At 37.4% G+C, this 14,514-nt stretch overlaps 1 protein-coding gene across 16 annotated transcripts in view; it reads left to right on the top strand.

Moving 5' to 3' along the window:
* LOC127662779 (neurexin-3a-like) overlaps positions 1-14,226 on the top strand; it is a 467,216-nt gene extending 452,990 nt beyond the window's left edge. For 3 of the 16 annotated variants that reach the window (XM_052154109.1, XM_052154105.1, XM_052154111.1), the window contains 2 exons: positions 1,672-1,747; positions 13,555-14,226. In XM_052154109.1, the coding sequence (XP_052010069.1) occupies positions 1,672-1,747; positions 13,555-13,856 (378 nt within the window). In that variant the 3' untranslated portion in view covers positions 13,857-14,226. Of the gene's footprint in view, positions 1-1,671; positions 1,757-10,785; positions 11,358-12,930 lie in introns of all 16 variants that reach the window. The other 13 variants (XM_052154106.1, XM_052154104.1, XM_052154110.1 and 10 more) reach the window with 7 other exon arrangements.
* Positions 14,227-14,514: the final 288 nt, after the last annotated feature.

Here is a 14,514-nt window from a genome sequence, read left to right as displayed (position 1 = left end):
GTTTAATATGGATTATCAATTGTGGGCTCTGTTTGGAGTGGTTTATGACATTAAATGCTGCATTTTGCTGTCATTCAAAGGGGGAACCAAAGATGATTTCACATTTTCTCCGCAATCAGTCAATTACGTTTCTCATTGTTTTCTGCATTTGTGATCTCCACCTCTCTTTTCAGTCACAATGGTGAGAAGTTTGCCACATTAAATAAAATCATTAAATAATATTCCACACCACTCCAGTGTGGAGCACCCAGCCTGAAATGCATTCAAATGCATTTTTGCACACTTTTTTATTTATTTATATTCATTCTCATACCAAAATATGGAGGGAAAAGCCAACCAAGAATATAGTGGGATAACATTTATAATTCTGACAAAACTAATCATATTTATAGTCCTGTGCTTTCAAATACTGTAGGAGAGCGCTTTGATTTTCTCCCTGTGTTATTTAAAATGTCATCAACTTGGTCTACGACAGTACTTATTTTGCCCCACATTCTAATCTGCTCCTAACAAAGACATGCCATGCAGAGGGTGTGAAAAACGAGCTCACTTCTGCATTTGGCATGAGTAAGGGGGAGCTGTGGGGATAAATAAGAGCTGGGAGATATTGGAGACACACAGATAATCTCAGACCGCCGCTGTGTATTTGGTCCTCATCTCTCAACAGCAGTGATCTACAGTGATGGGATTTCCATGACTTCTGAAAGGGCGAGATGGAGGTGACTCTTATAAATTTTTGCCATGAGCAGTTTTTCAAAATGTTTGTATTGTTTTGTTTTAGCTTGGAATTAACACCCAGAGTTTGGCAGATTAAATCAATGTCTGTCATCAGTGACAGTAATTTATTTTATATCAGCAGACAAACACAGAATCTGCACCCACAGAACGTTCTGCAAATATCTGCAGAATTCAACTGCTTAAAAATAAATGGAATTGAATAAATAAAAGCTTTAGATCATTTTTGTTTGGGATGTTTGTGCAATATTTTGATAGTGCCAGTGCCACAGTGTTCAACTTTTCATGGAAATCAGTATACAAATATCTTACTTATAGTTATCTCTGCATATTCAGCTGGGGTTGGATAAAATAATTTAACATTGTAAAGATCAGTGTAAATTTCCATTTGGAATATTCAACTAATTTGATTATGCTTTCAACTACCTATTAATGTAGCATTTGGTGTGCTGGAGTACACAGGAGTAGCACATTCGCTGGCGTGGTAACAAACATATCCATTCAAACATAATTCAAGGACTGACAAAACATGAACAAAACTAGAGGGTTTATATACACATTGACACTAATGAGGGAGTTGCAGACAGGTGGGGATATCAATGAAGTGATTGGGGCAGTGGATTCTGGGAAACGTGGTGCTGGGGAAAACGTCAAAATAAGAGTTTTTGAATACAGTGGAGACAAACTGTGACAATAATGGTGTAGTACTCTCAGCTCCATTCAATACACTTTGACATATTTCAATTAATTCTGCAGATTTGCTCTCCAAATCTGTGAAAAGCAGGTTTGTAGATTCTGTTTGTGCCTACATATTAGCAGCATTCTCTGAAAATGCTCTTTTACAGGATGGTGGTACAATCTAATGCATTAAGTCTATCTCTCTTTTTTGTGTTTGTTCTCCTGTTTGTGTTTCATCATCTTATTGCTTCCTAATAGACCACGGACGACATGGTCTCATCGGCAGAATGCTCCAGTGATGACGAGGACTTTGCTGAGTGCGAAGGACACGCAGGTGGGCTAGGTCAGTTACATTTTGCTTGTCTCTATGTCGTGGCCTTTCATTTGCAACTGAGGATCAGATCCTCAAAGCATCGCCTCCCCCCCTCACCCCCATGGATATAAAAAGTGTAACTTCCTGCCCAATCCAACCCATATGCACCAGTATAGAGACATGGATATAGTCAAATGTAAAAGAAAAACAAATAAAATAGGTTTGCATTTCTAATGCATAGTCCATTCAGTAGCCTAGAATCAGAGCTGATCTCAAATCATTCCCCCCAAGCTTTAATTATGAGCTACACTTGGCCATGGGGTTTTCCGAAGTGGTTAACATGATCACACTTAATACTAATTTTGTCCACAGTGCCTATTATCAGAGCATACGTACAAAATTAGTACAGAAAGTGACATGTTCTCTGCATTGATGCTTCAAAATGTATCATACTCTGAGGTTTGTGATAGTGGACTGCGTTTTGGCACATGATACATTTTGAGTTTTCTCTCTGAACTTTGCTTTCAGCCAAATAGTAGAGTGATATCTATCAGTCTTTCCAATAGTTTTTTGTTTCCTCATTTCAATAAGCGTGATCTAAGTTAACTTTCTTTAATAGAGAACAGATATCATCGAATTTCTGTGTACAAATATTTGTTTTCTGTTGTTATGCTTTTTTCTAACAATATCATTTTGCCTGAGTGTGAACAAAAGTGTTCTGCTAATTTTGTCTCCAACCAAAATATGAAAAATATAATTCAGTGATTAAAAAAAGAGAGATAAAGAGAGAGAGATTTCAGAGAAGTTGGGTTATGGTAGCTTTGCGAAAGTCTGTCATGTCTTTGTGAAAGATGTACATTTATGATCGCAGTTATAAGTAGAGAATTGAAAATTAATTATTTTATAAATCATGAGAGATCAAATTACTTGTACAATCATTTGAATAAAACACCACCAGATATAATTATAAAGATTTTTTTACACATCTGAAAAATGGACCTGCGCATAACAAAGATTTATATACATTTTCATATTCATTTGGCAAATGCTTTTATCCAACGTGACTTGCAGTTCATTTTATATATACAGTACGTTTGATAATTTTTTCCCCTCTGGGAATCAAACCCATGACCATGCTCTCACTAGCTCCATGCTTTGACACTATTACATGTACCCCATGCATTCTTTGTAGGTTTTGTAATATTTTTCTTTACTCACCAAACTACTGACTTGACTGACCAAAACAAAACTTGAACATTCAACAGGTGGCGCCATCGCCACCACCCTCCATCTGGCCCTCACCCACCTAGATAAAAAGGACTCATATGTTCGAATGCTGTTCATAGACTTCAGCTCAGCATTCAACACAATAATTCCTCAGCACCTGATTGGAAAGCTGAACCTGCTGAGCCTGGACACCTCCCTCTGCAACTGGATCCTGGACTTCCTGACTGGGAGACCTCAGTCAGTCCGGATCGGGAACAGCATCTCCACCACCACCACACTGAGCACTGGGGCCCCCCAGGGCTGTGTGCTCAGTCCACTGCTGTTCACTCTGCTGACTCACGACTGTGCAGCGATGCACAGCTCGAACCACATCATTAAGTTCGCCGATGACACGACCGTGGAGGGTCTCATCAGCAAGAACGACGAGTCAGCATACAGAGAGGAGGTGCAGCGGCTAACGGACTGGTGTAGAGCCAACAACCTGTCTCTGTCTCTGAATGTGGACAAAACAAAAGAGATGGTTGTTGACTTTAGGAGAGTACAGAGTGACCGCTCTGCTGAACATCGACGGCTCCTCTGTGGAGATCGTCAAGAGCACCAATTTTCTTGGTGTTCACCTGGCAGAGAACCTCACCTGGTCCCTCAACACAAGCTCTATTACCAAGAAAGCCCAGCAGCGTCTCTACTTTCTTTGAAGTCTGAGGAAAGCATATCTCACACCCCCCATCCTCACTACATTCTATAGAGGGACTATTGTGAGCATCCTGAGCAGCTGCATCACTGCCTGGTTTGCAGCTAGCCCCGTTTCGGACCACAAAGCCCTGCAGAGGATAGTGAGGACAGCTGAGAAGATCATCGGGGTCTCTCTTCCCTACATCAAAGACATTTACAAAAAAACTCTGCATCCGCAAAGCAACCAGCATTGTGGATGACCCCTCACACCCCTCACACAAACTCTTCACCCTCCTGCCATCTGGCAAAAGGTACCAAAGCATTCGGGCCCTCACAGCCAGACTGTGTAACAGCTTCTTCCCCCAAGCCATCAGACTCCTCAATACTCAGAGACTGGCCTGACACACACACACACACACACACAAGTCCTGAATTGCACTTTAATTATTGTCACTTTATACCTGGCTGCTACCTCAATAACTGCTATGTGTATAGAACACTATCTCATAGTATGTTATGTTTACATTTGGCATTTTTAAAAACTGTCATCTTTTTGCACTACTGTGTACTGGTCTCTCACTGTGCCCATTGTCCCGTTCATTTTTAGTAATTTATTGTACTGTCCCGTACTTTTTGCACACGTTTGCACGTGTACGTTATATAGGTATGTTATTTAGTCTGTGTAGTCTCATGTGGTTCTGTATTTGTCCTATGTTGTTTTTTGTAGCACCATGGTCCTGGAGGAACGTTGTCTCGTTACACTGTGTACCGTCCTAACTGTATATGGTTGAACGACAATAAAAACCACTTGACTTGACTTGACTTGACTTTGTCCCTGTTTGGGACCACAGTTCTAAAAAATAATAATAATTAAAAAAAAGTCATACATTTTTTTACTACGCTTTACCATTTATAAAACATTGCGTCATCAAATAATTTCAGTTCCCAAAGCCATTCCATGGCTTGTTAGTTTTATCTATTGCATGGACTATTAAATGACTGTCTTTTATCACAGAAATGTGTAAAATGTTCATTGTGTCCCATTCTATGAAATCATATATGGTTATGTTTACACGTAGACATGACAGGCTATTGTTGTCTGCTTTGTTTGCTGTAACCCGCTTTGACCCTCTGCAATTCTCTCAAATGTCAATCCCAATTGTTTTCCAAATGACAGTCACCAGGTTAGCGGTTTGAGAATAATGTCCATCTTTCTTAAATCTTTATGTACTCATAAAGAAAGCTATTGACAGGGTCCCAATCATCCAGTCATGTTTACACAGAAATTCATGCCATTCTAACCTCTACATCGGTTGATGTGAACGGCTGCATGAAACATTATCGTTGCAGGGTTTTGTCCTCATATTTGCAGAGTATTATTTGCCGCATGTGTGGGGTACTTGATTCGCTCTCTTGATTTCACGAGCTTGTTTGTGGTTTCTATTGTTTTCGATGAAGTCCTCATCTGTTTCCAAGCTATCCAAAAGCAACATTCCTGTCACCTCGCTTCATCTTGTTCCGCATGATATTTTGGTGTTGAAATCAGATTTTCCTCCATTTTTCTCAAGCATCTGTGCCATTCGGCTTGACCTTGAACATTGCCATTATTAATTAACAAAGCAAATAACAGGCAACAAAATCTTTTCTTGCCATCAAAAGACATTTTGAGCTCAAGTGTTGATTGTAATCTTAAGAAAGTTGTGTTTTAAGAATGACCCACATCCTTGAACCCCTTCTCTTGAAAACTTTACAGAGCCTTTCTACATACTAAGTAACTTTTGATTGCAGATGGCATAGAAAGACTTTTATTGCCACAAACTGTACGCTTCTTAATGGTCTTGTATATACCTGGTATTAAGATCAGTCTGAGGGTAACATTTCTGATTTTGTGACTAGATACAGTACATAAATTACTATGTTTATTAAATTACTACTTGCATGTTGACCATGCAAAAAATAAAAAGAAATGATATACTGTGTGTATATATATATATATATATATATATCTCAGTATTTTAAAGAGATTTTTCATACATTTTTATGTATACATACAGTATATGAGTACTCATACGTATACTGTATGTATACATAAAAATGCACCAAAAATCTCTTCTAAAAATATTTCTACAGTCTCTTACTCTAAGCACAAATGTGATGTTTAAAGCAAAATTCTCATATATTTTCGGAAAGACTACCTTTATAAAATGAACTTCGGATGTGCATAATTCACATGATCTGCATGTTGATTCCAGGCATACTAAAGAAGTTTAGTATGATCAGATGATCAGATGGTTATTGTCTTTTAAAAACAGACATAACTGGCAAAGTTTAACACGCTGGTCACATCAGGATGGAGTAGCATTTAATACTACAAATAGGATGTAGTTACATGCGTATTCAACTACCTCCGAATGTGGTTTTAGTGATCTGATCACAAACCATTTTGAGCCCTGTTTACACTTGTATTTAACACTGTCCACTTGTGATCAGACCACCCATGACGGATCTTGATATCAGGTGTGAATGAGGTCAATATTATGGTTTCTCAAGCAGCCACTCGTGGCATGGTAACATAGTATCTGCTAGTCAGAGCCATTTTTCAGAATATTCTCTCATTTTTCAGTGCATGGCACCATTTTTTGTGCTTTATGCATATATTCACCATCAGAATAACCTGAGTGCTGTATGTACGAGCCAGCTTTAACAAAGCATAATTTCTCAAGCTTTAATGGTTGCAAAGAATTTCTGCTGCATTTCCTGTTTCAAGTCATTTTCCTGTCTGTGTCTTGACGTGTTGTCGTGTGATTCTGTTCTCTGTTTGTAAAATTGTTGGGTTTTCCCGTTATCCCTTTCTGGAATTCCATAGGAGGGCTTATACTGATTCAGGATATGCTTCCAAAATATTCTGTAGAGCAATTCTGCTTTAATTTTCTCAAACTCCAATCTTTCTCTGCTTACAAAACTCATTACCTGAAAGTTCACACCTGCATACAAACTACTGGAATAATATATTTACGATGTAAAGTCGTATGGGGATATTATTGGAAAGTTGTAAGCAAACTCCTTAAATGTATTTAGTTAATTTTGAAGCACTTCTAAATGGGTCTCATTATCAGAGTGTTTAAAATGATTACATTAAAGTATCTTTGAACAAGAAAAAAGGTGGGGAATTTGGAATTGAAGGTAAGAAGCCTCTAGAGATTATCTTTGTGACTGAAGTATTTCTCACTCTCGAGTTGTATAAGCAGGAATGGGTCAATGTAATGTATTTACTCTAAAGTTGCTTTACAGATTTGTGTTAGCGTGTTGTTTAATACTTAAGGGCAAAGTTCCAAATCTCAGCAGCATTGTGATTTTGTTCAGTTAATCTCATATTCTGGCTTTGATTAAATAAATATAATCAGGAATTAACAAGCTCCAGTTTTGCTTGGCAGGGATAGAAATTTGTTTGTGTCTGCTGAAAAGTCCCATGATACTCTTCTATCATTAAATCCATCAACAAAGTACTACAGTTACATTTTTTTATAATGAATTCAATAAAATGCAATTTTTCAAAAGCACTAGAAATGTAGAATGTACTAAAGAAATGTATGTAAACCTATAATGTTTACATACAGCAAGCCCACTTATTTGAACTTGTTTTAGCCATAATAAAATATTTCAGTCTCAGCCCCTGGTTTTCTTGTGACCTGCAAGTGATTTCAGAGGCATAGAATGTTAAAATGCCACAGGGAGAACCAGACTTTAATTGATTATAGTTTGGAAAGGAAAATAAATTCCAATTAATTGCAACAGATATTTTTCTTTAGCAATGTCTGAAAATGTACTTGATTTGCACCAAGGAATCCATGGCTAACTGTATATTGGCCTTTGCTGCCTCTCATCCATTCCACCATGCTAATTAGTGGTGTATTTAAATGGACGAGTGTATCCCTGAAAAAAACGTAAAATTTTTGTTATCTTCAACACTCATGTGTTGACTGCAACTAATGTGTTACTCTTCCTTATATGAACACCAGGTGGCATTATATGCTGCACTCCGATTTCAGACTTTTCAAATTCAGAAATGGGCTGATATTCAGTTTTTAATCTGATTCCAGCATAAATATATTGTTAAATTAGTGTAGATATGTGTAGCTGATTAGACAGATTTGAGAGTCTTTAGACTCAAAAGCAATTAGATGCCTTCAGAATGCATGAAATGGAGAGGGAAAAAAGGTAGAAAAAGGCAAGAATAGTCCAGATTAGAGAGACAGTATTTCTTGGCCCCATTCTGTGCCAAGTGAGAGGGGGAATGTTTTTATCACAGGCCGGCAGGTGGCTTTTCTTCATTACAGCTCCAGTTTAATTACCTGTTCATATAGTGGAACCAGCGATAAGAATGAACAAGACACCTCATATTGAGACACATCTGCTGTGTATGAAGTGTTTTAATACTCTCAATGCAAATATTACTTTATCTGTTACAATATTTGCATTCTAATAGGGCACCTTCTTGTACACTGACATAGAAGCTTACCATGGGTCTTGCTTAAATGCTTCATATCATGAGGAATAAAGAGATAAAAACCTCAATGTTCTCTGGAAACATACTGTAACTTTCAGAAATCAAAACCCCTCAGCCTATCTTTCTGCAGAATCAGGCTGTGCTGTGAATCGCCAACAGTAGCTGAAATTGGTCTGTGCTTACCAAAATTCAAATTACTGCCTCCTCCAACCCCTCATAGTCCACAGAGTGGTGCCAAAAGCAAGTTTTTATTTTTAGTTGTAAATGATGTAATACAGTCATCAGGAATGCCTTTTTATTAACTCCTAAACCTAACTGTCAGTAGTGTAGAAATTAAGCTTTAGAGTGAAAATATAAATTTAAGATTGCACAGAGCATTGTGTGTTCTGTATTACTTCCTGGATCCAACAGGACCAGAACCAATATCTGTAATGCTAGAGGAAAATGTGATCATGCTTGAGTTGATGCAAAAATGTCCAAAATGATCATCAAACGGGAAGTCGGCATGTTGTTTCCAACAATTCCGTTACCCTAGGATCGACCACATAATGCAGAATAACCGACAATTGGCATCTTGTATCAGACATTTTTTGCATCGGCTACAGCATATTAAGCATTTCTCTGTTGTGTGTGCGGAAGCACATTGCATCAGTATTGTGTGAGACCTGGGGTCACAATGTGTCGGTACGTTGATATGGACCATGATCGGCACGAACTGGTTAAGCTGTTGCACACCATCTCCATGGAGCCAAGCGGGATCCGATTAGGGGTGGCAAAGCTAATTCTTTTAGTGGCAGCTGGCACCCAGTGCCCCTAGGTTGCCACCTGTCCCATAAAATAAGGGATTGTCCCATATTTCAAGATGAAATTATGCTATTTGTCCCGTATTTAAGCTGTCAAATGGCGTTATGGTAAAATCGTTCCAGAAGTTGATATAGGTTGGAAATGTTTCCTATGGTGGGTAAGGGACAGTCTGAAATGTCCACACATTGTGCTAAAACGTACTAATACTGTGGAGGGTGTGAAAATGGACCATCTTAAAAGTCCACAAATTGTGCTAAAACTGAGGATTTTTGGATCCATAATATGTACAAAATTATACAGATCGAGTTATAAAGACAAAAATAAGGAGGAAAAAATAAATACATTTAAAAATAAAAAAAAACAAACAACCAATAGGTACTGAATACATAAATAAGCTAAAGAAGATAATCAAAAGATAAAAATAAATATGTAATATATATATATATATATATATATATATATATATATATATATATATATATTAAGTCATGGGTCAGGAAATTTCTCATTTTAGCATATAAGAAAGGATATAGAGTTTGTATTATTAATTACTCTTAACACAATTATTGCTACAACTGTGGAGGATGTGGTAAGGGGCCGTGATATCCTCCCCCCCCCCCCACCCATCCCTGCATTTGAGAGTCCCTTACTTACTTCAAAAGTGGCAGCCCTATGTGCCACCCATCTGGACCAGCCCCTGCCCTAAATCTTTCAGAGAGTTTGTTTCTCTTTTCTATAGAAATGTTCTGTTCTCAACCCTCTTGTGGAATTCCTCAGTCAATACTCTGCTGCTTTTGAACCAAAGTCTGTGGGTACCAAACATGATTATGGATGTTTTTCTTTCACTCCAAGATAGATAATTCAAATATAATGGGTTTAGATTACTGGTATAGAAAAACAAAAATTTGCTCTGCAATGTGCAGTGAGAGCAAACAGACAGACATCCGTGACCTACAGGCCCTGGTTAAAAGGCTTCTGTGACCTTGCTGAACCTTTGATGTCTGATTTGACCCCCAGCTTGATGTGTTGTTCGTCTACTCTCCCTAAATGCAACTTACTTTACGCATGCGTCAACATCTTGCAGTAAAAAGAATTAACCCATTTTCAGCCAGTTTTCCTCTCTCTTTGACATACATCCAGACTGCACGCTCGTTACATGTGTAAGACTAACAATGACAGATATATTTGTCTTTGGGTCACATGACAGAGGACACAGTTGTTTGTTAAACTGTCCCTCTCGATTGTGTCTGTTTTATAGTTTGTGCATCTGGTTGTAGTGTGTGAAAATTAGAATTGCTTTGTTCTTTCGTCTCTGCAAATTTTGTCTTTTTAGTTTTATACACACTCAAATCAATTTCATTTTTTTGTTGGTTACCATTTTTTTGAATAGCTGAATTTTTGGGTTGAAATTTAAACTAGATGTAACTTAAATCACAGTTATCAATAATTTGATAACATGTTTTCATTTTTGGTGTTCTTTTTTTAGATTTGGAACTAATTCAATGAAAATGCCATGTGCTTCAACTGATAAATAATTTGACAATGCAAAAACACAACAAATATCACAATACCACTTAAACAATACCATACATTTCATAAAGCACATGATCGTCAGTGAAAAGGTTCCAGATCTTGATATGATTCTTGTTTTTTGTTTTTTGTGTTTTTGTTTTTCAAATTCTGACAGTGATCTTGATAAACAATTGACGATTGAAGAATGTTTTAAAACTGCATGGCGAAGAAGTTGCAGTTTAGGGTTTGTCAGATTGTCAGTGTTAGAGTTTTGTTCTTTTTTGTAGATGGGCATGTATATGCTCATTGTTTGTATATCCCCATCCCTTCCTTACAGCCAAAAACGTTAATGCTGCCCAACCGCTTCGTACTGCCTATACATGGACATGGCAACTGACTTACACAATCACCCCCATCATTGTCATCTCCTATGTAGTATGTTCATAGGTCCAATTCCCTTCTCACACCTCTTTACCCCTCCTCCCCCCTCTAGCTATGGTAAAATATGTACAGTCATCCATTCACTCAAACCTAAAGATTAAAACCAATCTAAGCAAAAAGTTGAATTACTAGAATGTAGATATTTATTTAACAACAAAAAAATGCTATATAAATCAAAGGCTCATATGTACAGTTTTTGTAAGAAAACTGGATTATTTATCAAAGTAACGACAAAAACAGAATAATGTTGAAGTTTATTTTTCATGTTATGTGGTGTGGATGTATGTGTTGTTGCCTCCCTGTACTCTCTCATATGGGAACAAAAGTATATATATATCTAACCAAAAACATGATGACCAGTCATTATGTTTGCACAAGAAAAAAAAAATTGTCCAAGAACATTCTTACACAACTTTCTTTTGTACGTTTTTTTTCTTCATGCCAAAATCATGCGGGCAATTTGTTGATGTAAGTTGACCAAAAACACTTGGAATGCTTTTATGTTTTTAGTGTATATATTGTTGATAATTTGCTTGTTTACATGTGTAATGTTATGTGGTCATAAGTTCTGATCTCAGTTTGCTAAAATTGTATTATATTTATTGGATAAATTAGATTTGTATATTGCCTGTTTGTCAGTCTTGAGTATTGTACTGTTTGCTATGACTAGTTAATCATAATTTATGCCATAGGCTTTGGTTTACTTTCATTATCATTTCAGTCTGCTTTTTTTTTTATTTTGAGTTATTTTCATTTTGGATTTTGGTACGTATTGATGACATGATGGCAGTTTTATCTTCCTGTTGCAATGACAGTCTAAATATCTAGCAAGTAGGAATCATGAACAAACCTACTGATGTATCTTTGTATGACAGATAAACAAGAGGTTTTCCTAGTATTACAGTTGCCTTATTCATTATAAAATACACACATTGTAGTTTATAACTCAAGGCATAACTGTTCATCGTATTGAAATAATGAATTCCAAGATTCCTTCATACTGTAAAAGGCACATCAGTAACAAAGTCTAGGGGATAGATTTGTTTGGAAATATACTATTATTATTCTAGATAGAATTACTTGCCTTTTGAAATCATAATGTTTAATGTTGTGTTTACAATAAACTATTTATTCAGTAATGGCCAGTCTAGAATTACCAGTGTTATTCCTCACAGCTTTAACAAAATACAATTATTAACCTTTACCTTTTGAAGTTATTTTGTTTTTTCATGTAGGTACTTACTGTATTTCTAATCACTAAAAGATTTGTGTCAGCCTTAGTCTTACGAAACAACCGTTTCCAATCGGTAATAGGGACAGTAATAATTTGGCTGTCATTGCACAATGGAGATAGTACCTTGCATTGGCTTTATGAAGCCGTTCAAAAGGCAAGAGGCAGAACAACACTGGGGAGCAAGATTTTCCATCACACTATAATTATATATAGAAATTCTAGACAGTAGGTGCGTTTTCATATGTCAACTATACAAACTGTTGACACGCAACTCAACTTCTTAAGGAACATTTGAAAATCTTATAAGGTGAGACTTCACCTCATAGAATATGTATATAAAGAAATCTGACATTTATTTTTAGAACACATGCATCTATATATGAAACGATTCATCAGGGTAGTAGCAGTAATAGATACATTTTTGCATCTGAGTAGTTACATTTTGCACACACACACAATGACATTTCAAAGTTATGCAAATTGTTAAAAATATTAATTAAAAAAACATTACATACATTATTAAGCTGTTTCCGATCATTCGAAAAAGAAAATCCAAAAATGTAACTGGCTCACCAGTGAAGACCTCTCAAGCCCTTTTGATGCTAATTTATAGTCGTTTCTGTTCTTAGTTATTGGATGTTGATTTGCTATTGTCTTTGAGTTTCCTTACATTTTCTTTGAAGAAGTATGTTCTGCCTCGTCTCCATTACAAGTCTTTCTTTCCTCCGAACATAAGATTTTGTCGCATCATTGTTCTTTCAATGTAGATGCTCAATAACATGCCCTCGTGTCTGTGTTCACTTGTAGGAGGTGAATTAGTTATCCCAGTACTAGTCAAGGACCCCTTAGAGCTCCCCTCTGTAGCCAGTCGCACACCCTCCATCCCCTTTCCCCCAACCCTCCGCCCCCACCTCACCATTATTGAGACCACCAAAGAGTCCCTGTCCATGGCCACTGAGGCGGGGGTACCTTGCTTGTCGGACCAAGGCAGCGATGATTGTGATGATGGTGATGATGATGGCTTGGTGATTTCTGGGTTTGGCTCTGGGGAAGCGTACAACTCTAACCTGCCCCCTACCGATGATGAAGATTTTTACACCACCTTCTCCTTGGTAACAGATAAGACCTTGTCTTCGTCGTCCTTTGAAGGTGGCTACAAAGCTCACTCGCCTAAGTGGGGATCCAAGGACATTAGACCTAACAAAGGCTCCAATTCTGGTAGGACTACTACCACCGCTTTCCCCCCCAAGCTGAGCCGCTCCACAACCACGTCCACGCCACCCAAACTGCCTGCAGGCAAAATGAATCACAGAGAGCTAAAGCCCCAGCCCGACATAGTCTTGCTACCATTGCCCACTTCCTATGAGGTAGACAACACAAAGCTGAAGAGCCCATTAATAACCTCCCCCATGTTCCGTAATGTACCCACAGCAATCCCCACGGAGCCGGGCATCAGGCGGGTTCCGGGGGCCTCCGAGGTGGTCCGTGAATCTAGCAGCACCACTGGAATGGTCGTTGGGATAGTGTCTGCTGCAGCTTTATGCATCCTAATTCTGCTGTACGCTATGTATAAGTACAGAAACAGGGACGAGGGATCCTACCAAGTGGACGAGACCCGGAATTACATAACCAACTCAGCACAGAGCAATGGAGCAGTCATGAAGGACAAACAGCAGAGCTCAAAAAGCGGCAACAAGAAACAGAAAAACAAGGATAAGGAGTACTACGTGTGAGAATCCGAGAGAGGCGTAACAGAACATTGATCTGTTTGAGAGCTGCACCGACAGAAGCCGAACCTTGGCACTGTGCTGAGATCGCAAACTCTGACACTTGAACTGTACCATAAAGCACACTTAAGCATAACGAGAAGGTAAATAGCAAAATTAGTGACCTTATTCCTCTATCTGGTCTGAGACATTATCAGTGTAGAATATTCCACTGCTACATAATCCTAAGTGACTTTTAGCGGTATGTGATCCTTGCCGTAAAACTTGTTTCTTTTTTTTTTTCTTTTTTTCCTTGTAATTCTGTAAAAACAAAAGAAGAGGAGAAAGTTATATCAGCGATTTCAAGCATGTAAGAGAAAGTGAGACAGAAAAAGGACTCTTCCAAAAATTATATATATATATATATATATATATATATATATATATATATATATATATATATATATATATATATATATATATATATATAAATAAATAAAGTGATACATTTGTATTGTTTATACATTACATGTGGTGTCATAATTTTTTGAATTTTGCAAAACAAGTAACAACAATGTAATAAATTAAATTTGTGAAAGACAGGTCACTGAGGACACCACAGCACTGTTATGACATTTTAATTGTGCAACCAACTGTAATATTGAAAATGTGTGAGTTATGAGAA

Source organism: Xyrauchen texanus, chromosome 22 (assembly GCF_025860055.1).
Source record: "Xyrauchen texanus isolate HMW12.3.18 chromosome 22, RBS_HiC_50CHRs, whole genome shotgun sequence".
Taxonomy (NCBI): domain Eukaryota; kingdom Metazoa; phylum Chordata; class Actinopteri; order Cypriniformes; family Catostomidae; genus Xyrauchen; species Xyrauchen texanus.
This window is presented reverse-complemented; position numbering and strand designations above follow the sequence as displayed.